Raw genomic sequence first — 23,392 nt, forward strand, 5'->3', positions numbered from 1 at the left:
CGATGTGCATCATATGTGATCTGCAAGCATATACGACCTGCAAGCATATACGATATGCAAGCATATGCGATCTGCAAGCATATGCCAGATGCGATCTGCAAGCATATGCGGCATTCGATGTGCAAGCATATGCGATCTGCAAGCATATGCAATCTGCAAGCATATGCAATCTGCAAGCATATGCCAGTTGCGATCTGCAAGCATATGCCACATTCGATGTGCAAGCATATGAGATATGCAAGCCTATGCGATCGGCAAGCATATACGATCTATGCTATGCTGTGATATGCCGTACGCGCTATGCTATGCTGCGCTATGCAGTACGCACTATGCTATGCCGTACGCGCTTGCGACAGCGCCGTGCAACGCGCAATCTGCAAGCATATACGATCTGCAAGCATATGCGATCTGCAAGCATATGCGATCTGCAATCATATGCCAGGTGCGATCTGCAAGCATATGCCACATTCGATGTGCAAGCATATGCGATCTGCAAGCATATACAATCTATGCTATGCTGTGATATGCCGTACGCGCTATGCTATGCTTCGCTATGCCGTACGCGCTATGCTATGCCGTACACGCTTGCGACAGCGCCGTGCAACGCGCAATCTGCAAGCATATACGATCTGCAAGCATATGCAATCTGCAAGCATATGCGATCTGCAATCATATGCCAGATGCGATCTGCAAGCATATGCCACATTCCATGTGCAAGCATATGCGATCTGCAAGCATATACGATCTATGCTATGCTGTGATATGCCGTACGCGCTATGCTATGCTTCGCTATGCCGTACGCACTATGCTATGCCGTACGCGCTTGCGACAACGCCGTGCAACGCGCAATTTAGCGTGCAATTCAGCGTCAGCGCCGCTACGGAGCTACGGCCCACTCGCGCGAACAGCGCGCTCTAGTCGCCGTAGCTCATATGTTATGAGCGGAGGCCTATCCTGAGTTCGCTGTCCGTCCGCTGTCCGTCCGTCCGTCTGCTGTCCGGTTGTCTGTCCGGGGCGTTTTGGAAATTCCGGCTCGGGAGCGTGCCGTACGTGCTAAAGACCGCGCCGAAAAGAACGGAAGGTCGCCGGTTCGACCCCCAGCGCGTTTATGTTTTTTTGTTTTATATATTGCACGTATGCATATGCATATGCAATTCAATGCATATATGTGCATATATTTTGCATATGCATATGTGCATATATTTTGCATATGCATATGCAAAATATATTTTGCATATGCATATGCAAAGTTTTTATGTTTTATATATGCATATATGCTATGCTATGCTACGCTATGGTATGCTATGCTATGCTATGCTATGCTATGCTATGCTATGCTGCGCCAAAGCTATGCTATGCTATGCTATGCTATGCATATGCGATCTTCAAGCATATGGGATGTGCAAGCGTATGCGATCTGCAAGCATATGTGACCTGCAAGCATATGCGATCTGCAAGCATATGCGATGTGCAAGCATATGCGCTCTGCAAGCATATGCGATCTGCAAGCATATGCGATCTGCAAGCATATGCGATGTGCAAGCATATGTGCTCTGCAAGCATATGTGATCCGCAAGCATATGCGATCTGCAAGCATATGTGGTATGCAAGCAATGCAGTATGCAAACATATGCGATCTGCAAGCAAATGCGATCTGCAAGCATATGCGGTATGCAAGCAATGCAGTATGCAAACATATGCGATGTGCAAGCATATGCGATGTGCAAGCATATGCGCTCTGCAAGCATATGCGATCTGCAAGCATATGCGATCTGCAAGCATATGCGATGTGCAAGCATATGTGCTCTGCAAGCATATGTGATCCGCAAGCATATGCGATCTGCAAGCATATGTGGTATGCAAGCAATGCAGTATGCAAACATATGCGATCTGCAAGCAAATGCGATCTGCAAGCATATGCGGTATGCAAGCAATGCAGTATGCAAACATATGCTATCTGCAAGCAAATGCGATCTGCAAGCATATGCGATCTGCAAGCATATGCGATCTGCAAGCATATGCGATCTGCAAGCATTTGGGATGTGCAAGCATATGCGATGTGCAAGCATATGCGATCTGCAAGCATATGCGATCTGCAAGTGTATGCGCTCTGCAAGCATATGGGATGTGCAAGCGTATGCAATCTGCAAGCATATGCGATGTGCAAGCATATGCGCTCTGCAAGCATATGCGATCTGCAAGCATATGCGATCTGCAAGCATATGCGATCTGCAATCAGATGCGATCTGCAAGCATATTATGCGATGTGCAAGCATATGCGATCTGCAAGCATATGCGATGTGCAAGCATATGCAGACCGGACCCGAACGAGAGCTACGGCACCCTCGGGACCGCAGGGACCGCGCCTCGTATGTTATGAGCGGAGGCCTATCCGGAGTTCGCTGTCCGGTCGTCGTAGTCCCGACGTTAGACGGACGACGTTTAGTAGTCGTAGTCCCGACGTTAGACGGACGACGTTTAGTCGTTCCGTCGTCGGGACGGAGACCTTACCCCAACTTTCTGTCTGTCCGTCTGTCCGTCCGTCCGGGTGGCCGCTTGCTGTTTTCGCGTTTTTAGTCGTGTCGTCCGCGGTTTCGGAGCCGCGCCTTTTAGGCTAGCTCCGTCGCCGCGTGGGAGCCGCGGTCGTCGGTTCGCGTCCCGCCGTCGCCGCTTTTTTCGTATTCTTCCTTCGTTCGGTTTGGCGCCCCGCGCCGCGCCGCACCACACCTGTCCCCGCGGAAGGCGCCCCGGAGCATGGCCGTGCGCCACTTCGTCGGGCACGCTAGCTCCGATGTATAGTGGGAGCCGCGGTCGCCGGTTCGACCCCAGCGCCGGCGCGTCGATGTGTCCTTTTTTTTACGTTTACGTTGCGGCTCGCTGGCTTCCTCGCCCGGCGCCCGCACGTTTTTTTCTTCTATTTTTCGTTCGGGACCGCTCCGCACCGTCTAGTCTGCACCGCGCCGCACCGCGCCCACACCGCACACACACCGCACCGCACCGCACCCGTTACATATTCGCTGCGGCGACCTCATGCGTATACATCCTTTTATTACCGCGAAATCTCAGCTATCCGCGTCTTTACCGGCTTCCGTTTCTGCTTCGGTTTCACTGGACCCGGCCGCAATCACGCGAATTGGCAGCAATCCGCATCATCACCTAAGCACGTCTGTCTTTGCTGTATAACTCTACTCCTGTTTCGGAGTCGTTAAAGGTCACCGCAATCGCGCGAGTTGGCGACGTTCTGCGTCCGATGTTGAGCTTCGGTTTCGCTAGACGCGGCCACAATCACACGAATTGGCACCAATCCGCGTTATCGCCTGACCACGCCTGTCTTCGCTGTATAACTCTACTCCTGTTTCGGAGTCGTTCAAGGCCACCGCAATCACGCGACCTGGCAGCTGGACCAGGCTCGCAGCCGCGGCGCGTGCGCGTCCAATGTCCGCGTCTGCCGATCCTCGGACATCTGTCATCTATACGACACGCTGCCGCGGATGTATAATTGTTAGCGCGCCGATTCCTCCCCACTTATCCTGCACTTACCTCTTTGCAAGCCTGCTTACTCCAAGTGCCTCCACCGTTTTCAGACATACCTGTTTTCAGACATACGCTCGCAGCCGGATGGATTCGCCGGACCCCAAGCGACAACGCCTAGAGCCTACATCGTCCTACAATCTGCGATGTCGCACCCTGGTGACCAGCAGGTCGGTTTGCGTTGCTCTAGTGCGTAAATACGCTGTTCGCATCCTTTGCGTTGCTGCGTCCCGTGTTTTGCATTATGCGTTATGCGTTATGCGAACATATGCGACACCTTGTTATGCGTTATGCGAACCTTATCCGATCCCATCTCCTGACTTTCTACACCTTCGACCAACTCCCGCAGTAGTATCGACCCACCGGACGCCAAGCGTCAGAGGCTGGACACGGCTGCGTCCCAGAGCAGCACGTCGACGGTCGGCCCTCCCGCCGTCGCCACGTAAGCGAGCTGCTACATGCAAAGAGCGTGTTCACACCAGTAAGGTACTTACGCTCCGCCTCTCACCGTGCGAAATAGACGCATCTATCAGCTCCGGCGCGCATATTTGGCCGCTGCCTGTTAAGCACAGATGTCTTCCGTCACGTTCATCGCTGCTCGCATGCACCTTGAATATCGTGTAACGCTCCCCATTTGACGCCCCTTTGCAACACGTAGGGATTCAAGGAGCGTCACGTTTCATGTGACGTTTACGGCCGGCCCCACAGAAACGAATGAGGACCGCCTCTTTGCCGGCGCCCAGAGCCGCTACGGCAGCTTCATCGCTGGCGTGAATACCGCCGGCCAGGGGATAGTAATTATGCAGATTGACGATGTCATCCTCGGCAGGCTGGAGAGCAGCCACGCGTTCGGCCACCGCGTGACGTTCGCCAACGTGGATGCAGCTTCCCTGCCGCCTTTCATAACTTCTCGTTTCGCTGGGGTGACGGTGGGGCAGTTTAAAGTCTCCTCAGCGACGCGGATTTCCGTGGAGCCCTCCTCCGCTGTCCCAATGCTCTACAGCGCCAGGCTTCGGTTCCCCGTTTACGATGTCGGCAGCGACAGGGCCCGCCCCGAAGACAAGCACGCGTCGGATGGCAGCGCCCTCCTGCTCATCCCACACGGCGGGATGTTCCGGGACGGGCCGTTCCGCAAGTTTAAGGCGTGGGTCGCGTGCGGCAACGGTGACAGTCCCGACGCCGGACGCGTGGAGCTCGCCATCAGGGAATCCGCTCCCGACGACTTCGTCGCTCAGCTACAAGCAGCGGCCGATAGCAGCACGCCCCTTTACGTGTATGGTGCCAAGATCAGCCCCTCCAATAGCAAAGCTTATATGAATAGCGTCTTCCTCAGCGGCTCGCTTGTAGCAGCAGCGAGTGCCCCCGGCAAACGCCCTCCCAAACGAGTGCACACCTTCCAGGCGGCTGTTCAGCGGACTACCGCGGCCACCGTGCCCGCCGACACGACTGATATGGTATTGGCTTGGGAGCAGCGTAGCCGCAGTGCCCTTGTTTTACCGTCGGATGGTCCACACGCCTCGGCCACCCTGTCACCCAACCCCACTTCTGTCACTGTAGTCGGCTCACTACCGGTCCTCCCGCTCGTCCTCACAATCGGCAGCCGCAGTTATCCGGTGTGCACCGACAGCATCGCCGTCATGCAACAGTTGCCGAACTACGACGAGTTCTTCGGCAGCACCAGCTTCGCAGACGATAATGATCGTATGGCGTACGCTGCTTACGACTCGTTCACCATCACCGGTACCATCACCACCAAGACAGAAGGTCGAACAACATTCATCACGGCTCTGCAGGAATGACTCGTTCTTGCGTGTTCATCCACTTGCGCTGCCGTCCGCTGCACGTCGTCCAACTTCGCTATGGCTTGCACCTGTCCCCTCCCTTCACTTCCATCTAGCCGCCCCTGGATGGCGTTAAATGCCAGCGTTGAGCGGCTGTCTAGCCGCGCAACGACACGCTTGCAGGGCTGGGTGCATTCCGTGCACTTGTGAGTTCGACTCCCACACAAGTTGGCGGCGTCCCTCGCATCTACACTGGTGAGTGTATGAACGGTATGACCGGTTTCGCTGGTATAAGTTAGGGTGTTGACGCACGAATGCTGTACCGGTTTGACATTCGTGCGTGTCTCATTCGTATCCACCTCTTGCCGCTTCCCCGCTCTCCCTGAAGCATGCTCTGTTGTGCGTGTCCCACTCGCGTATATGATGGTTGGACATAACGAATTGCCCCGATTACCGGGCTTGTCTTCACCTGACCTTTGCGCTGTCGTGCAGGTTTGCATGTGTTGAAGCTGCTGCTCCGGCAAGCCTTCGTGCTGTTCTCTTCGCTGTCCTCCGTTAGGCGCGGTAAGTGTGCATTATGACGCAACACACATACCGCAATCACGCATATGCTCTGTTGTGCGTGTCCCACTCGCGTATATGATGGTTGGACATAACGAATTGCCCCGATTACCGGGCTTGTCTTCACCCGACCTTTGCGCTGTCGTGCAGGTTTGCATGTGTTGAAGCTGCTGCTCCGGCAAGCCTTCGTGCTGTTCTCTTCGCTGTCCTCCGTTAGGCGCGGTAAGTGTGCATTATGACGCAACGCACATATGTGCGTGTCGGCACGTTAGTGCTTGTCCGTCGCACGAGAACGTGCCAGCAAGTGTACGACATACGTTGTTTTGCATGACCTCGTTTTGTGTCGGTTTTCGTTTTTATTTACGTACATCCTTTACTACGACATAGCGACTCGCCGTTGTGACGGTGTCCACGCATACGTGTGCACGATGTCCGCGGAATCACGTCATGTTAACATGTGTACGACAACTTTGGTGTCGTTTCTTTTTATGCACGCGCAAACTATTTTATGTCAGTTCTCCTTGTACATGTTTTGTGTAGAACTGTTTATTTTAGATGTATGTATATTGCGTGTCAAAGCAAGTGCTTAACGGCCGCGATAATTAGTCTGTATTACCGGTGTTCATCTTGCTGCTTATTATTTCTCTTGCTTTTTCGACATAGCGAGTTTTCGCGATATCCGGCCCTGCTTCTGCACAACCGTCACGCATCGTCGCTGCAATGCGTTGCATATTTGCGTGTATCGTGGTTCCTGGTGCCGAGCATTTCCATGCCGCGCTTTTCCTGCGAGGTCTCCATCGCGCGCGCTAAGTGTGCGATGAGTTGGCGTCCGTATGTGTCGGCGCATCAGATGAGGTGCGATGCGATGCACTGCCCGCACAGTCTTGTGTCTGGATTATAAATACACGCCCTCCTGTCACTCCGTGTTATATGATTGCACCCACGCTATTCCGTCTGACCGTCTGACTGTCTGTCATTCCTTCCGGATTGCCACTGCCGTCTGTCTGCAGTCTCCTGCGCTGACACATACGGGGTCCCATCCGTCGCTCTTGCCGCTCGTCCGTCCGTTCGAAATGCCTATTGCCTGAAGCGGCTCTGGCGTGTATAGCAGGTACATATGTGATCGTGTTAGCGTGCCTCCATGCCTCTCCGACACCCTTCGGCACCTCTTCGCTGCCGGTCTCTATTTCCGCACGGCGGTCGTGTATCCGGTGTTGGCAGTTGTGATGCTCCACGTACGCTGCTATGGTGCCATGTATACCTATTCCCGTACCGCTGCCTTTGCCGTCTCCGGCCGTTTATGTGTTGCATATATCCCGTTCCTTTCGAACATGTTGTTGCCGCTGTCCACCCATCGCAGGTCCTGCGATGTATACTCTGCTTGGTCGACAACGAGGACCCTAATAACACACGGACCCGACGTACGAGCGCCACTGGATCCACATTTCGGCCGCCATGGCTACGCGTCACCACAACGGATGTCGTGCCAGTACACCGTCCTGCCGCCTATACGGCGGTGCTGGCTGCTGCCGATCGCGCGGTGCTGGCTGCTGCCGATCATGCAGGCACTGCGGCTTCTGCCATTCGCCGTGCACTCGACAGGTATGCTCCCGGCCCGACTTCCGCCCCCTTTCGGTCCTCGTCGTGACCGTACTAGTATCCGCCCCCATGTCACTCCGTGTTATATGATTGCACCTGCGCTATTCCGTCTGACCGTCTGACTGTCTGTCATCCCTTCCGGATTGCCGCTGCCGTGTGTCTGCACACACGTTTGCAGCTGTTCATATATTGTATATATCCCGTTCCTTTCTACCATGCTCTCACCGCTGTCCACCCATGGCAGGTCATGCGGTATGGGCTCTGCTTGGTCGGCAACGAGGGCCCTATTAACACACCGACGCGACGTACGAGCACCGCAGCAACACGTCGCCACGACGGATATCGTGCCAGTACACCGTCCTGTCGCCTACGCGGCGGTGCTGGCTGCTGCCGACCGAGCGACCGTGCAGGCACCACGGCTTCTGCCATTCACCATGCACTCGACAGGTATGTTCCCGGTTCCAACCTCCGCCCCGTCTCGGTCCTCCTTCGCCCACGTTATCGTGACCGTACTAGTACCCGCCCCCCTGTCACTCCGTGTTGACTGTATGATTGCACCTGCGCTATTCCGTCTGACCATCTGACCGTCTGTCATCCCTTCCGGATTGCCGTTGCCGTGTGTCTGCAGTCCCCTGCACTAACACGCGTTTCCAGCCGTTTGTATATTGTATATATCCCGTTCCTTTCTAACATGTTGTCACCGCTGTCCACCCGTGGCAGGTCATGCGGTATGGGCTCCACTTAGTCGACAGCGAGGGCCCTATTAACACACGGACGCGACGTACGAACGCCGCAGCAACACGTCACCACGACGGATGTCGTGCCAGTACACCGTCCTGCCGCCTATGCGGCGGTGCTAGCTGCTGCCGATCGCGCGCTTATGCAGGCACCGCGGCTTCTGCCATTCACCATGCACTCGACAGGTATGCTCCCGGCCCGACTTCCGCCCCCTTTCGGTCCTCGTCGTGACCGTACTAGTACCCGCCCCCATGTCACTCCATGTTATATGATTGCACCCACGCTATTCCGTCTGACCGTCTGACTGCCTGTCATCCCTTCCGGATTGCCGCTGCCGTGTGTCTGCAGTCCCCTTCGCTGACACATCCGGAACCACGGATCTTACCGTTCGTCCGTCCCTTCCAAATGCATCTTGCCTGCAGCGGCTCTAGTGTGTATGGCAGGTGTGTATGTGTTCACATGGGCCTAGCGGATACACTCTGTTTGGTCTACACGGAAGGCCCGATTCGCACGCGCATAGCAAAGGCCTGCCGCTGCCATGATGACAATGATGCTCGCACCAACACGTGGTATTATTATGGTACGCTACCGATGCACGCAAAACTCCCTCCCCCCCGCCCCCCGAAGCCACACACACTCACGCGGGCACGCACACCTGCGGCTGTCTACTATGCGGTCCTTCTGCATCGAAGTCGTACCGGGTCAGTAATCCGGTAAGGTCCGGACCCGGACGGTGTGCACCCGAGTCTTTGATCCAGAATGACTGCACAGCAGGTCGGTGTGGTGTACCCCGGTGTGGTGTATATGTGCTGCACTGTATCAGTCCCGTACCACAATAACACCACTGCATACCTAATTAACGCTGACCGTTGAGCCGGTGGTCTTGTTATGCTACGGTACCTGTCCATGCAATCCTCCCCGTCCCCCCCCCCCCGCCCACCACCACACACGCATACCTGCGGGTGGCTGCTGTCCACTCCTTCTGGATCCAAGTCGTACGGGGTCAGTAACCCGGTAGGACTTGCATCCAGAAGGCGTGCACAGCAGCCATTCGCAGGTGGGTGTGGTGGTGTGTGTGTGTGTGATGGGCTGCATCGGTGCCGTACCAAATTAACACCGCTACCTCAGCGGACAACACAAGTGTTCGTGCACCGTGCGCTTTCACCTGCGCTACCTTGTGTACTTGTGCGGCGAACGTCGGCGTCTAATCGTTAGTCGTCTAGTCGTTAGTCGTACGCCACACGGTCGTTATCGTCTGCGAAGCTGGCGCTGCTTAAGTAGGCTGTACAGTCCCCGACGCAGATGGTGACTGTATTTAATATTAAACTGTGTAGAACATTTAGAATTTAACGTTGATAACACCGCTGCCTCAGCGGACGGTACACACGTTCGTGCACCGTGCACTCTTCAATGCACCATCGTTTCTGCTCTGACATACGCCGACGCATAACTTCCTCTCTTATGTTCTGCCCTGTCACTGTCCTCGTTTCGAACCACGACCCTCGAAATTCTAGGACCGGCACAAGGTCTACAGTCTCCGACGCTGCTGCAGGCGATTCTACGATTTCGTTGGTCGAGGTTCGACACGATGACGGGGCATAACAGGTTATGCATCGACGCATGTCATGGCATACACCGGCAAGCCTACATACACTTTGCAATCGTACATAACAATGCCTACGTGGTACACCAACAGCGGTGTCGTCACATAGCTATTTAACCGCTGAGCCGGTGGTGTTATTATGGCACGCTACTGCTGCACGCAAAACTCCCCCCCCGACACCACACACACTCACACGGCCACACGCACCTGCTGCTGGCTGCTATGCGGTCCTTCTGAATCCAAGTCATACCTGGTCAGTAACCCAGTAAGACGCGGATCCGCAAGGTGTGGACCCAAGTCTTACCTGGTTACTGACCCGGTATGACTTTGATCCACAACGACTGGACAGCAGGGCGGTGTGGTGTAGCCCGGTGTACTACTGTGTGTGTACATATGACATGCTGCATCGCTACCGTACCATGATAACACCACTGCCTCGCCGGACAGCACGACTGTCCCTGCTCCGTGCGCCTTTGACTGCCCTACTTTGCTTACTTGTTGAGGCGGTGGTAACTGCGCTGTTGCCCGTTGTACTCATGCTGCCGCCTCGACTTGGATGCGGCTTCCAACTGGAGATGAAGGAGCGGCGGCCAGACTCCCGGTCATGGCGGCTGGGCGGTACACAGCACCTATTGCTGCCACGTTGGTTGGCCGTGTTGGTGTTCGGCGTGTTGGTCGTCAGCATCGTTGCCAACGTCATGGTGGCGGTGGCGGCTGGGCAAGATTGTCCGCTGTAGCACTTCGCCTCCACGGCTCGCCTTCAGCTTGATATCTTCATATGCCATGAAGGCCGAAATATTACTGGCGTACGAAAATATCACATCGGTGTGATATCTTCGTATGTCATGCATTCCTCGGCATTCCTGGCCTACGAAGATATCCAACCAAAAGCAAGCCGTGCGCCTAAACTGCTGCAGCGGACGATCCTGCCCAACCCCCACCGCCGCCATGACGTTGGCAGCTATGACCAACGCACCGAACACCAACACGGCCACACAACGTGGCAGCGATATCTCCCGCACGCCTCTGCACGTATTGTACGGCATACCTGCGCTATCCTGCGTACTTGTGCGGCGAACGTCAACGTCTAAGCAGTCGTATGCAGCGTACACCACATGGTCACTATCATCTGCGAAGTACTCGTCATAGTTCGGTAACTGCTGCATGACAGCGACGACTTCTTCGGCACCGCCAGCTTCTCACACAATACTCATCGTGTGGTGTACACTGCTTACAAGATTGCCGCACTCAACACCATCCACTGCCTGGTGTACTCACGCGTCATGACGACAACGATGCTCCCCTTCGTGCATCCCTTGCACTTGTGAGTTCGACTCCCACACGGGTGTAGTACACGCACGGACCGTCGTACTCCTGCCGCCCAGCCGGGGGACTACGGCCCCCTCGCGGGCGACGCAGCCCGCGTCTAGTCGTTCCGTCGTCGGGACGGAGACCTTACCCCAGCTTAACGTCCGTCTGTCCGTCCGTCCGTCTGGTCGAGCCTCTGGAGAGTTGGCCTTTTTCGCCGTGTCGTTCGCGGTTTCGGAGCTGCGTCTTTTTCGCTAGCTCCGTCGCCGCTTGGGAGCCGCGGTCGCCGGTTCGCGCCCCGCCGTCGTCGCTTTTTTTCGTTTTTTCGCACCGCACGGCACCGCGCCGCACCGCGACGCATCGCATTGCACCACACCTGGGTCTGCGGAATGCGCTTCGGAACATCGCCTCGCACCGGTTCGTGGTGTGCGCTAGCTCCCGCACCGTGTGGGAGGAAGCGGTCACCGGCTCGATCCCGGCGCCCGCGCGTGTTTTGTTTTTTTCCGTTCGGGACCGTGCACCGCACCGCACCGCACCGCGCCGCGGCCGCACCGTGCCACGATTGAGCGCGCAAATCACAAAACATTGGCCGCACTGTACCGTACAATTTGACGCGTTGCGCTTCGCGCAATTCAACGTGCAGCCCACCGCACAACTCACACCCCCCATCTTCATTTGGATCGCCGCCCCGGCTACCCACTGTGTGTATGAACTCAACATGCAATTAAACCTGCAATTAAGCGCATTGAATTGTTTTTTTTCGTTTTTTCGTTTCGTCGCTTTTTTCCGTTTTTTCGCACCGCACGGCACCGCGCCGCACCGCGACGCATCGCATTGCACCACACCTGGGTCTGCGGAATGCGCTTCGGAACATCGCCTCGCACCGGTTCGTGGTGTGCGCTAGCTCCCGCACCGTGTGGGAGGAAGCGGTCACCGGCTCGATCCCGGCGCCCGCGCGTGTTTTGTTTTTTTCCGTTCGGGACCGTGCACCGCACCGCACCGCACCGCGCCGCGGCCGCACCGTGGTGCCACGATTGAGCGCGCAAATCACAAAACATTGGCCGCACTGTACCGTACAATTTGACGCGTTGCGCTTCGCGCAATTCAACGTGCAGCCCACCGCACAACTCAACATGCAATTAAACCTGCAATTAAGCGCATTGAATTGTTTTTTTTCGTTTTTTCGTTTCGTCGCTTTTTTTCGTTTTTTCGCACCGCACGGCACCGCGCCGCACCGCGACGCATCGCATTGCACCACACTGGGTCTGCGGAATGCGCTTCGGAGCATCGCCACGCACCGGTTCGTGGTGTGTGCCAGCTCCGACACCGTGTGGGAGGTAGCGGTCACCGGCTCGATCCCGGCGCCCGCGCGTGTTTTTTTTCCGTTCGGGACCGTGCACCGCACCGCACCGCACCGCGCCGCGGCCGCACCGTGCCACGATTGAACGCGCAAATCACAAAACATTGGCCGCACTGTACCGTACAATTTGACGCGTTGCGCTTCGCGCAATTCAACGTACAGCCCACCGCACAACTCAACATGCAATTAAACCTGCAATTAAGCGCATTGAATTGCAATTCAACGCAATTCAACGCGTACTTCAGCGATGTGTATGAAACGCGACGAACTGCACATCAGCGGTTGTCCAAGTTTGTCCGCGTGGGCTGTACGGCATTTTGTGAAGCTGTTTTTATCACAGACGTCGGCTCGCTGCTATGCACCGCGTGTATACGCATACAGTTTGTTTTTTTTTATATACGATACAGAGGCTGAGCGGGTATTGCATAAAAGCCGGCGGTTGTATAATACTCGCGCCGCCAACCTAAGCTGCACTGTATTTCGTGAAGCTGGTTTCTTTACGTGCGCCGCCTCGCTACACGTCTCTCATATATGTACGTACGGTATTGCGGCTAAAGACGGAGTAGCTGCATTATAGCTGATTTATAGCTATGTCTGGCGACCCAAACGAGTCACCCCAGCGGCCTGGGATTCATGGTCGTGTGCGCTTGGGTACGCTCGCCGGGGGGTTTCATTTTAGAGGAACAAGTACCTCAGGCACGCAGTTCAACACGAATGGTCCACGAATGCGGAATACTCGTCTAGATCCGGAACGCAGGGCTGCAGAGCAGCGGCGGGACGCGGCTGCACGAGCTGCTGCACGTGAAGAGCCAGAGTACAGAGCTGCGGAGCAGCGGCGTAACACCGCTGCACGAGCTGCTGCACGTGAAGAGCCAGAGTACAGAGCTGCGGAGCAGCGACGTAACACCGCTGCACGAGCTGCTGCCCGTGAAGAGCCGGAATACAGGGCCACGGAGCAACGGTGTAACACCACTGCACGAGCTGCGGCCCGTGAAGAGCCGGAATACAGGGCCGCGGAGCAACGGCGTGACACTGCTGCACGAGCTGCTGCACGTCAAGATCCGGCATATAGGATTGCGGAACAGCAGCGTAATACCAGTACACACACACAGGCCCGTGCTCGAGCGAACACCATACAGCTTTCACAAGCCAGCTTGGTTGAGCGTTTGCGGGACCTCATGCGGTTTCCCTGCTTGCACGAGGGCCAGCACCCTCGGCCGCCTGATTTTCTGGAGGCCATTCCGGAAGGGCGCGTGCAGGATTTGCCCGACGGTGAACTCCCGGTGGATCGGCAGGTACCATACGAAAAACATCTGCATCTTGCGAGCAGTATGGCCGCCGCGTTGCGTCGACGCATGCCTTCACGGGTGTGTGCCGTCTGCTCTGAACAGTGCTCAGAGGACCAGTCGGCGCTTCATGCTTGGGTGGACATCCCCAACGTTGATATCCTACGTCCTGACATCATGTGCACTGCCGCTGTGCCGCGTCATGCGCGTACCCTGGCTTGGCGGCGCATGCCCTGCACCGCCCAAGGTGCTGCACCACCACCGCCGGATCCGGTTTTACCAGCACGGTATCGTATCAGCAGATCCGAGCGTGGCAGTAGTGCTGGCGCCGGCGCTGACGCAGATCCAGCGGCATTCGTGGATGAAGATGCGTTGGCGGTTGACAGTGATGGTGCAGGTCATGGGGCTAATGAGCCGGATTCACCGGCAGGTACTGCAGAGGACACAGCCCCGGTGCAGGTGCCACCCGAATTGCAGCCATACCCACCACGGGTGCAGCCACGACCTTGCCTTGAGGATCCATGGAGTGTGGAGGTGCCATTCTGCATGCGCCTTGATGCGGACTTGCCAAACCGGACCATGTTCCGTGACGATGCTGGCCCTGACCGATTCACTATCTGCACCTCTTGCGAGAAGGCACTGACGGGTGAGCAACTCCTTTGGCCCGTCTACATGTGCTGTCCTTTTTCCGTTTGCTCATGCTGTTGTGCACCTTTGATCCGTCGGGCCGCCTGATTTGTATGGGCGAGATGCCCCATCTGGGTCATACACGTTGTCATTAAACCCTGCCTAACCGCTGCCCACCTGTCGCCACTCTCATTGCAGCACGCCGAGTGCCTGAAGCGGCTCTGGCGCGAATCGATCCAGGCGACGTGCCGTCTACAAATCACCTGGGCGACCCTTTGCCTGCACCCACGTTTGTGGAGAGTCAGCTGTTGGGCCGGGGCCGTCTCATGCAGCAGCTAATGATTGTGCATCTCGCGGGCCGCCCCCCCGAGGTGTTGCCGTGTGCCGTTCAGTCGCATGGCATCGCAGTCGTAAACCCCGACCCCAATATGCTACGGGGCCAGCTGCCCGCACGTGTTGCGGATTTGGCAGGCGCCTTCACGGTGGTGTGCGTGGATCAAGTCCGAGACCGACAGGACTTGCTGGATCGTGTCCGCCGTGCACCAGGCCTGAAAGTTCGAGGCAACGTCATCGTCGCCTGGGTGCGTTTCCTTCAGCATAATGACGAGGATGAAGGTGCGGTGGACGAAGAAGCTCTACAGGAGTATGAGCGTATGGGATGTGTTGCGCGAGTACCAGAGGCACTGCTGCACTCCGCAATCGGTCCTACGGATCCAGAAGTCGCTGGTGTACTGCGGAGTACGTTCCTGCACGACCGTACCGGCGCTGCTGGTGTACGACAGCTGCAGGAGACGTTGCAAGGAAACGTCGCTGGTGAGATCATTCAGGGTGGTGGCGCTTATGGATCACCGCTTCATACAGGTGCGACTTTTCACGGGGTAAATCAACGGGGTTCACAGACGGATGCAAAACTGTATTGCGCTGTATGGCTGTAATGTGTCAGAAGTAGGCTGGGCAGGGAGGGTATGTGCATGGGATGTGCCTGGCATGCGCCTTGATGGTAACATTTATCTGGTAGTGCTGGGTTGACTAGGTGTGCGTGGTGCAGGTGGCGAGCCGGCACCTCCATACAGGTGTATGTTCCTCTGCCCCTGCATTTTCGCATCCTGATGTTGTTGGAGTGCTTGCGCTGTGTGGCTGTTATGTGTCAGAAGTAGGCTGGGCACGGAGGGTGTATAGCCTACATGCGTTCCTTTCCAACTGACGGAATTATTTCCACCTGCTTCACGCACATCCTTCCAACATTGCTATTTCTGTGCTCCTACATCTGTTATAGGTCCCGACGGGCCCATGGCCGGAACAATTGCCTCTGACACTCGTATGGCAGGTATGTATGTGATGGATACGGTACGAGCTGTCCAACCTGGTGGGCTGGTATGTGCACGACTGTTTCTCTGCACCCGTTACGCTGTCGTATTGTACAGCCTGTATGTACCTGCGGGTTTGCACATGCTACGACTGCTGCTGTATGTGTCGTCCGGACATGTTCGCCCACCTGTCGGATTCCGGACTGTGAACTATTATGTTTCTTACCATCTGTGGTGTATGCACAACCGTGCCTATTTTCCACTATAGATGCTGGTGCTACGGGCTTAGCGCCTGTCGCGGTCGTCGTGCGCCAACCAGCCGATCCTGGTCCTCTCCGGGGTAAGTGAGAATCTGCAAATTATCCTATTAGTCCTATTTGTTCTGTTTGTCCTATTCATCGACTGACTTTGGCACGTCCTGTGCATACGTCACGAGTATCACTCCAGTGCTGCACCATTTGCCCGTCTGGCATGTTAACCTTATGAATATCCGCCCCCTCCACCCAACGCAGCTGATACCGATCTGGGCGTTCCGAATGAACTGGAGGTGGTCCTTCCGCAACCAGCTCCTGTTCCGACGGACGGCAGCGACTTTGATAACCGGCCCAATGTGGTGCATGACCTGCTCACCGGGCGTGCACATCTCGCATTCGCTGCTGGCGGCCGTGGCGCTCAGGTCCTGGATGACCGCCACCCAGCCATCCTTAACGTCTGCTTCCCGGTCTCGTTTCCATATGGTTTGTCCGGACAGCGGCCACCGGGTATGTCGTTCGCCTCATATTGCAGCCACCTTGTACGGCGGGTGCCACGGTCGCAGTTCAGCAGCAACTTGATGCTGCTTGCCCGAATGTATGATATCAGCGTGCGGCAACAAAGCATGGCGCAGGTAGGAGTGGCCCTGCGCATGCGACCACGACTGGGTGGACCAGCAGCACGGGTACCGAGGGATGTGGTACGCACCATGGCGGACATCTTGGCGCTGCCATACCGTCACGCCCAGCGACGGCAGCTGCTGTCGCAGCAGTCGCCTGTGGTGCGTGCCCTCCTGGATGGCGCACGTGCCAGCCTCCTGCGAATCGACCTTACAGATACCTACTACAATGGTGCAAAAGCCATGATGCGTGCGGCTGCCCTCACCATCGGCTGGCCACCATTGTTCTTCAATCTCAACCCGGCGGACATGCACGCTGGCTGCGCTGTTGTAGCCTCTGGTCAGCTTATAGAGTTCGACGACGCCGGTCGTCCGACCCAGATCAGCAGCACGGTGGAAAAGTGGCGCCGTGTCAAAGAAGACCCGCACAGCTGCGCGGCACTGCTCATCGCCACGAAAGAGGTGTTGGTGGAGCAGTTGTTTGGCTTTGCACCTGGAGCAATGCGGCAGACTGACCCTAACTGCTTCTGTGGGGTCGTATTCGAGGTAGTCGTCAAGGTTGAACAGAGCGGGCGATTGGCACTACACTTGCACGGAGTCGCACACCTCGAGTGCTTCGCACTGGACAACCTTCAGGCGTTATTCTGTGGACCCAACTGCCGAGCTCTGGCGCTTGCGTACGCGCTGTGCGAAATGTGGTACCCCTCCCCATACTATGCTCCGACACCGGACAGCGGGACACAGCCTCTGGTCATGGGTATGTCTGATGCGGAAGCGCAGCAGCACGGTCTACCCGTGCCAGCAGTGCAGGCGGACTGCCCACCTGCAGCATACAACTTCGAACGACTGGCGGGGTGTGCAAACGGCGGACTGCCGCCTCCATCACGACATGCCGCCTGCCGTGCCCATCACGCTGCCGTCATACGCAGTACCCTCACCCACAGCCACAGTTCGACGTGCAAGCGGCATGGCTGCCGCGGTACCGATGACAGCTGCGGCATGGCCTTTCCCCGACTCATCCGCACAGCCTTTCAATGGATCGGTACCACCGGCCTATTCTTGCTGCCCCGCCTGGCACCCAACCTCGTGCCACACATGCCTGCCATTGCCCTCGCCTTCGGCTGCAATCATTTGATGTCCCTGGCCTGCGAAGTCGACCGGGAGTACACAGCTGACATCGCTGCCCAACTAGCGCGTCCTCCCAACGAACACGGTGACTGCTCCCTCCTACAGCCCGCCATCGACCGCGCCCGTGATGCCGCGTACTACAGCTCTAAGTACACTGCAAAGACGATTGAACGCAGCCAGGCGCACCTCACATGTGCCGCCGTGGGCCGTGTACAGGACTTCATGATGGCAGGTCACCAACCCAGCGCCACCGGTGATGGACCCAGCACGTTCGGCAACCTGTGTACCGTGGTGCACCGCATGACGGCCACTATCACGGCTGGCATGGCACTGGTCGCCTTCAAACTGTCAGGCCACGATACGTTCCAAGCAACCTACAAACGCAACTACCTACCGATAGGTGCCTTCACTGCACTGGCGTCCGAATCCGCCGTAGAACCAGAAGACGCGGAAACTGGTGTGGAGCTTGTAGAGGCGGACGAGCATGGCGACTACACCCTCACCAGCGTCGTACAGAACTACACGCAGCGTGGAGTGGAGCTGAGCGGCTTGGACTGCAGCGCCTACAGCATCGCATCCAACTTCGAGGTGAAACGTATAACGCCCGCGCAGCACCCCCATGCTGCCATCCTCAGTGCCCAAGTCCTCCCTGTACCTGGCCGCCGCAAGCGCAAAGCCCCTGGCGCCGCTATGACCCCTCCTACTGACGCACCTCCCACCCCATCTGGCACCCAGCCCACCGCCGCTATGGCGTCCCCCGCGCCAGCTGGCCCATCTGCAGAACAGCTGCCCACGAGCCTGATGTCGACCATACCTCCCAAGAATGTGGCCTTCCAACCAACGCACCCGCTGTATCTGACACACGTTCTTCATCGCCTGGCGCAGCCGAGGTACGTTCTGCTGGGCGGCGCGCTGCCCCGCCGCCCGCAAGAAGGCAGCACCACCGCAGCCGCCGTCGCCTACTACGCATTTGTCTTAGGCATCTTCAAGGCTCACCGCGGCCAACCGGTGGCTGCCGATCAGACGGTGAAAGAGGCGTATGATGCATGGTGGATGGACCTGGGATCCACCGAGGCAGGCCGATCGTACAGAGCCTGTGTGAGTGTCCTCCTAGACAACATCGAAGCAGAGCACCTCGCCAGCGCCCGGCGCCAGGCCGACTACAACTTGCGACGCCGCCAGCGCCGCGTCGCTGCTGCAACTGCCGGTCTCGCCCCGGACAACAGTTCCAGCGACCCGGATGATGACGACCCGGAAGCTGCACGAGGCCGCCTCGAACCTGACCCCGCCACACAGCCGCCGCAAGATGATCAGGTCGAACGGTACGACTTTGTACCAGGCCAAGGCGACCCGACGCTAGGAATCAACCTGTCCGATGTCGCCCTGACGGACCTGTACGACCGCACCACAGTGGAGGGCCTGTACGCATACGGTGCAGCTCGGTGTTGCCGTGTACTTCCTCTTCCCAATGTGCTCGGCGCCAACACCAACCCCTTCATCCGCCGTGTACGCACCACTGACATCCCGCTGCTGAGCGAGGCTTCCAAGCGCCTGAAGCACTACCTAGTCGTCTCCGAAGGCACCGCCACCATGCCAACCACAACGGACCGCACCCCCCGTCTTCGTTTGGATCGCCGCCCCGGCTACCCACTCGTAGCGGTCATCATGACCGACGCCCAGCAGACCAACCATATCACAGCGGGAATGCCAACTTACCTACGTCTACCACAGCCACCGACCATCGACGACACCATCGAGCTCTTTACCCTGGCGCCGGATCAGGCCGTACCATTCATGCTCATGGCACGTTATTTCGACCGCCGCAACGAACCTGATCCAGGCGTCCCGCCGCAGATGCTCATCATGGGTCCTCCGGGCACGGGCAAGACTCAGTTCGTACACGCTCTACTGTGGTACACGTATCAGCATGACAGTCCCGACTGGGCCGCCACATGTGCATACTCCTGGGCTGCCGCGATCGCCTTCAACACCCCAGTACACCGCAGCCTATCGACCCACTCGATGTTCGGCATCTCAGCCAGTCAAAGCGGCTCCCGTGGCGCCAACCTTCCCAAGCGCGGCGCCCACGCCGGCCTTCAGGTCAAGCGCAACGTCGGTGCTGGGGCCGTCCTCATCGACGAAATTGGCATGCAAAGCCACGAGCACCTCGGCGCCATCAGCCACTCCTGTACAGCCAATGTGCCGCCTCCACCACACCTTGGACCCGCCCATCCCAGCAGCCGTGTCTTGTCCGGTCGCGTTGCTGGCGGAATCGGCGACCTGCTGCAGCATCCTCAGCCAGGCGGGTCGCCGCCATACCGCTACGCCGCCAACATCGAACAAAACCCCCAGTTCAGTCCCTCGGCACCGTCAGCACAGTGCCGGCCGGCCTCGGTTGACGAACGTGGAGGTGACCATGCTGACGGCAGCAACAATGACGGCAGTGATGCTGATGACGACACCGGCAACCGTCGCGCCACCACCTCCACACGTCGCACTCGTCGCCCCGTGCCACAAACGCACACCCGCCTACACGACGGCTTCAACCTGTACCGTCAGCTCGGCGGCACCGTATTCATGCTGCAGAAACAGCAGCGGCAAGACAACAGCCCATCTGGCCAGCAGCTTACCCGCTTCGCAACCATGTTCGGCGGCATTCAACCCACTGAAGCACGTGTTGCAGATCTAGTAGACGCACTCAACCAACGCGTCATCACGGATTTGTCCGATCTCACAGACCTCGAACCCCGTGTCGTGCTGCAACGGAACGAACCCAGGCACGCGCTCAACACACGCCTCCTGATGCTCCAGGCGCGCCGTAAAGGAGCGCGTTTGGTCAGCTGGAACGCGGACCACGTCCCGGTTAGGCAACATGGCGCAACCCAACAACAGCCACTCTCCCACGTCGAAAAGGCTGTTGCAATGCGAGTAAAAGACGCCACCTTCGACCACACCACCGCCGACACTTGGTACTACGAGGGTGCACGCTACACCCTACTCGACACCACTGCTGCCGACGCCGGCGCGTGCCACAACAATGAAGTCGAGGCATGTGGCCTGCTTACCGACAGCCGTGAACCGCCCGACGACGGCTGCGGTCCGTACTGGCGCCTCCACTACCTACCTGCAGCTGTCTTGGTCCGTCCCATTAAAGGGCACGCGCCCAAAGCGGTGCTAGCAGACTTAGCGGACTTTGCAACCAAAGGTGCTGCCTTCGCCATCGTACCACGGCCCTCGCCGGCAGCAAACATCACCGTGCCAGCCGCCAACACCGGCACCACCACCAAAAATGTACGTCGAGTCAATGTACCGCTTGGTGACTACTACGCCGTGACCGACTACTTCGTACAGGGCCGTAGCTTCAAGGAAGAATGCTGGGTCGCGGACCTTTCCGTCCCGCCCGGTGGCCTCAAGCGTGCAACCATGTACGTGTTGCTCACCCGCTACAAGACACTCGACCACATCCGCCTCCTGCGCCCGCTCTCTACCACACCCGACGAACGAACACGAGTCGTCAAACAGTTCATGGCAGCAACCAAGCTGGACCCCGACCTGGCGGCCGAACTCCGCCTCCTGGATCGCCGTGCAACCGAAACCCGTGAACGCTATACGACCGAGTACAAACACGCCCGAAACCTAGAGGAGCGTTGGACCTCCGCAGCCAACACCACCTGACACGTCCAACAGGAATTTCGTCTGCCTCGCCACTGGATGGCGTTAAATGCCAGCGTTGCACGGCTCTCTAGCCGTCTGACGACACGCCCGCACGACTGGGTGCATCCCTTGCACTTGTGGGTTCGACTCCCACACGGGTGTAGTAGTATACGCACGGACCGTCGTACTCGTGCCGCCCAGCCGGGGGACTACGGCCCCCTCGCGGGCGAAGCAGCCCGCGTCTAGTTGTCCGGTTGTCTGTCCGGAGCGTTTTTGGAAATTTCGGGTCGGGAGCGTGCCGTACGCGCTTAAGACAGCGCCGTAAAGATCGGAAGGTCGCCGGTTCGATCCGTACCGCGATTATGTTTTATGTTTCATATATGTGCATATATGCATATATGTATATGCGATATGCGATATGCATGCAATTTGCGATATGCGATATGCGGTATGTGATATGCGATATGCCATATGCAGCGATATGGGATATGCGATATGCAATATGCAATATGCGATATGCAATATGCAATATGCGATATGCGATATGCAATATGCGATATGCAATATACGATATGCGATATGTTATACATATGCGCATGCATCTGCATTATGCAAGCATACACAGTCTGCAAGCATGTGCCATATGCGATCTGCAAACATATGCGATCTGCAAGCATATGCCATATGCGATCTGCAAGCATGTGCCAAATGCAAGCATCTGCCAAATGCAAGCATTTGCGATCTGCAAGCATATGCGATATGCAAGCATATGCGATATGCGATCTGCAAGCATATGCGTTATGCGGTCTGCAAGCATAGGCGATCTGCAATCTGCAAGCATGTGCGATATGCTATGCTATGCTATGCTACGCTATGCTACGCTATGCTGCGCTATGCTGCGCTATGCTATGCTATGCTATGCTGCGCTATGCTATGATATGCTATGCTATGCTGTGCTGTGTTATGCTATGCTGCGCTATGCTATGCTATGCTATGCTGCGCTATGTTATGCTATGCTATGCTATGCTGCGCTATGCTATGCTATGCTATGCTATGCTGCGCTATGCTATGCTATGCTATGCTATGCTATGCTGTGCTGTGATCTATAAGCATATGCGATCTGCAATATGCCATATGCAGCGATATGGGATATGCAATATGCGATATGCAATATGCGATATGCGATATGCAATATGCAATATGCGATATGCAATATGCAATATGCGATATGCAATATGCAATATGCGATATGCAATATGCAATATGCGATATGCAATATGCAATAGGCGATATGCGATATGCAATATGCAATATGCGATATGCGATATGCAATATGCAATATGCGATATGCAATATGCAATAGGCGATATGCGATATGCAATATGTTACAATATGCGATATGCAATATGCAATATGCAGATATGCGATATGCCATATGCGATATGCAATATGCGATATGCAATATGTTATAATATGCGATATCTGCAATATGCAAGTATACACAGTATGCGATATGCCATATGCGATATGCAATACATATGCGATATGCTAAGCATATGCGCATATGCGATCTGCAAGTTGTGCCAGATGCAAGCATCTGCCAAATGCAAGCATTTGCGATCTGCAAGCATATGCGATATGCAAGCATATGCGATATGCGATCTGCAAGCATATGCCTTATGCGGTCTGCAAGCATAGGCGATCTGCAATCTGCAAGCATGTGCGATATGCTATGCTATGCTATGCTACGCTATGCTACGCTATGCTGCGCTATGCTGCGCTATGCTGCGCTATGCTATGCTATGCTGCTGCGTATGCTATGATATGCTATGCTATGCTGTGCTGTGTTATGCTATGCTGCGCTATGCTATGCTATGCTATGCTGCGCTATGTTATGCTATGCTATGCTATGCTGCGCTATGCTATGCTATGCTATGCTATGCTATGCTATGCTATGCTATGCTGCGCTATGCTATGCTATGCTATGCTATGCTGTGCTGTGATCTATAAGCATATGCGATCGCAATATGCCATATGC

General features: G+C 56.4%; 3 protein-coding genes across 3 annotated transcripts; 2 read left to right on the forward strand and 1 right to left on the reverse strand.

Annotated features, from left to right (window-relative positions):
- Positions 1–2,059: 2,059 nt before the first annotated feature.
- VOLCADRAFT_48554 (uncharacterized protein) lies at positions 2,060–2,260 on the forward strand (the record flags this gene model as incomplete). Its single annotated transcript, XM_002957517.1, has 1 exon — positions 2,060–2,260. A coding segment is annotated over one exon (201 nt), but the record flags the coding sequence as incomplete, so codon positions are not given.
- A 10,811-nt stretch (positions 2,261–13,071) lies between these two features.
- Positions 13,072–21,375, forward strand: VOLCADRAFT_98660 (uncharacterized protein; the record flags this gene model as incomplete). Its single annotated transcript, XM_002957518.1, has 5 exons — positions 13,072–13,776; positions 13,873–14,413; positions 14,593–15,255; positions 15,671–15,721; positions 16,214–21,375. The coding sequence occupies 5 exons, from the start codon at positions 13,072–13,074 to the stop codon at positions 21,373–21,375; spliced, it is 7,122 nt and encodes a 2,373-aa protein (XP_002957564.1).
- Positions 21,376–22,510: 1,135 nt separating this feature from the next.
- VOLCADRAFT_47958 (uncharacterized protein) lies at positions 22,511–22,855 on the reverse strand (the record flags this gene model as incomplete). The annotated part of the gene is made up of 1 exon (XM_002957544.1): positions 22,511–22,855. A coding segment is annotated over one exon (345 nt), but the record flags the coding sequence as incomplete, so codon positions are not given.
- Between the last annotated feature and the right edge of the window lie 537 nt (positions 22,856–23,392).

This window comes from Volvox carteri (assembly GCF_000143455.1).
Source record: "Volvox carteri f. nagariensis unplaced genomic scaffold VOLCAscaffold_75, whole genome shotgun sequence".
NCBI classification, from domain to species: Eukaryota; Viridiplantae; Chlorophyta; class Chlorophyceae; order Chlamydomonadales; family Volvocaceae; genus Volvox; species Volvox carteri.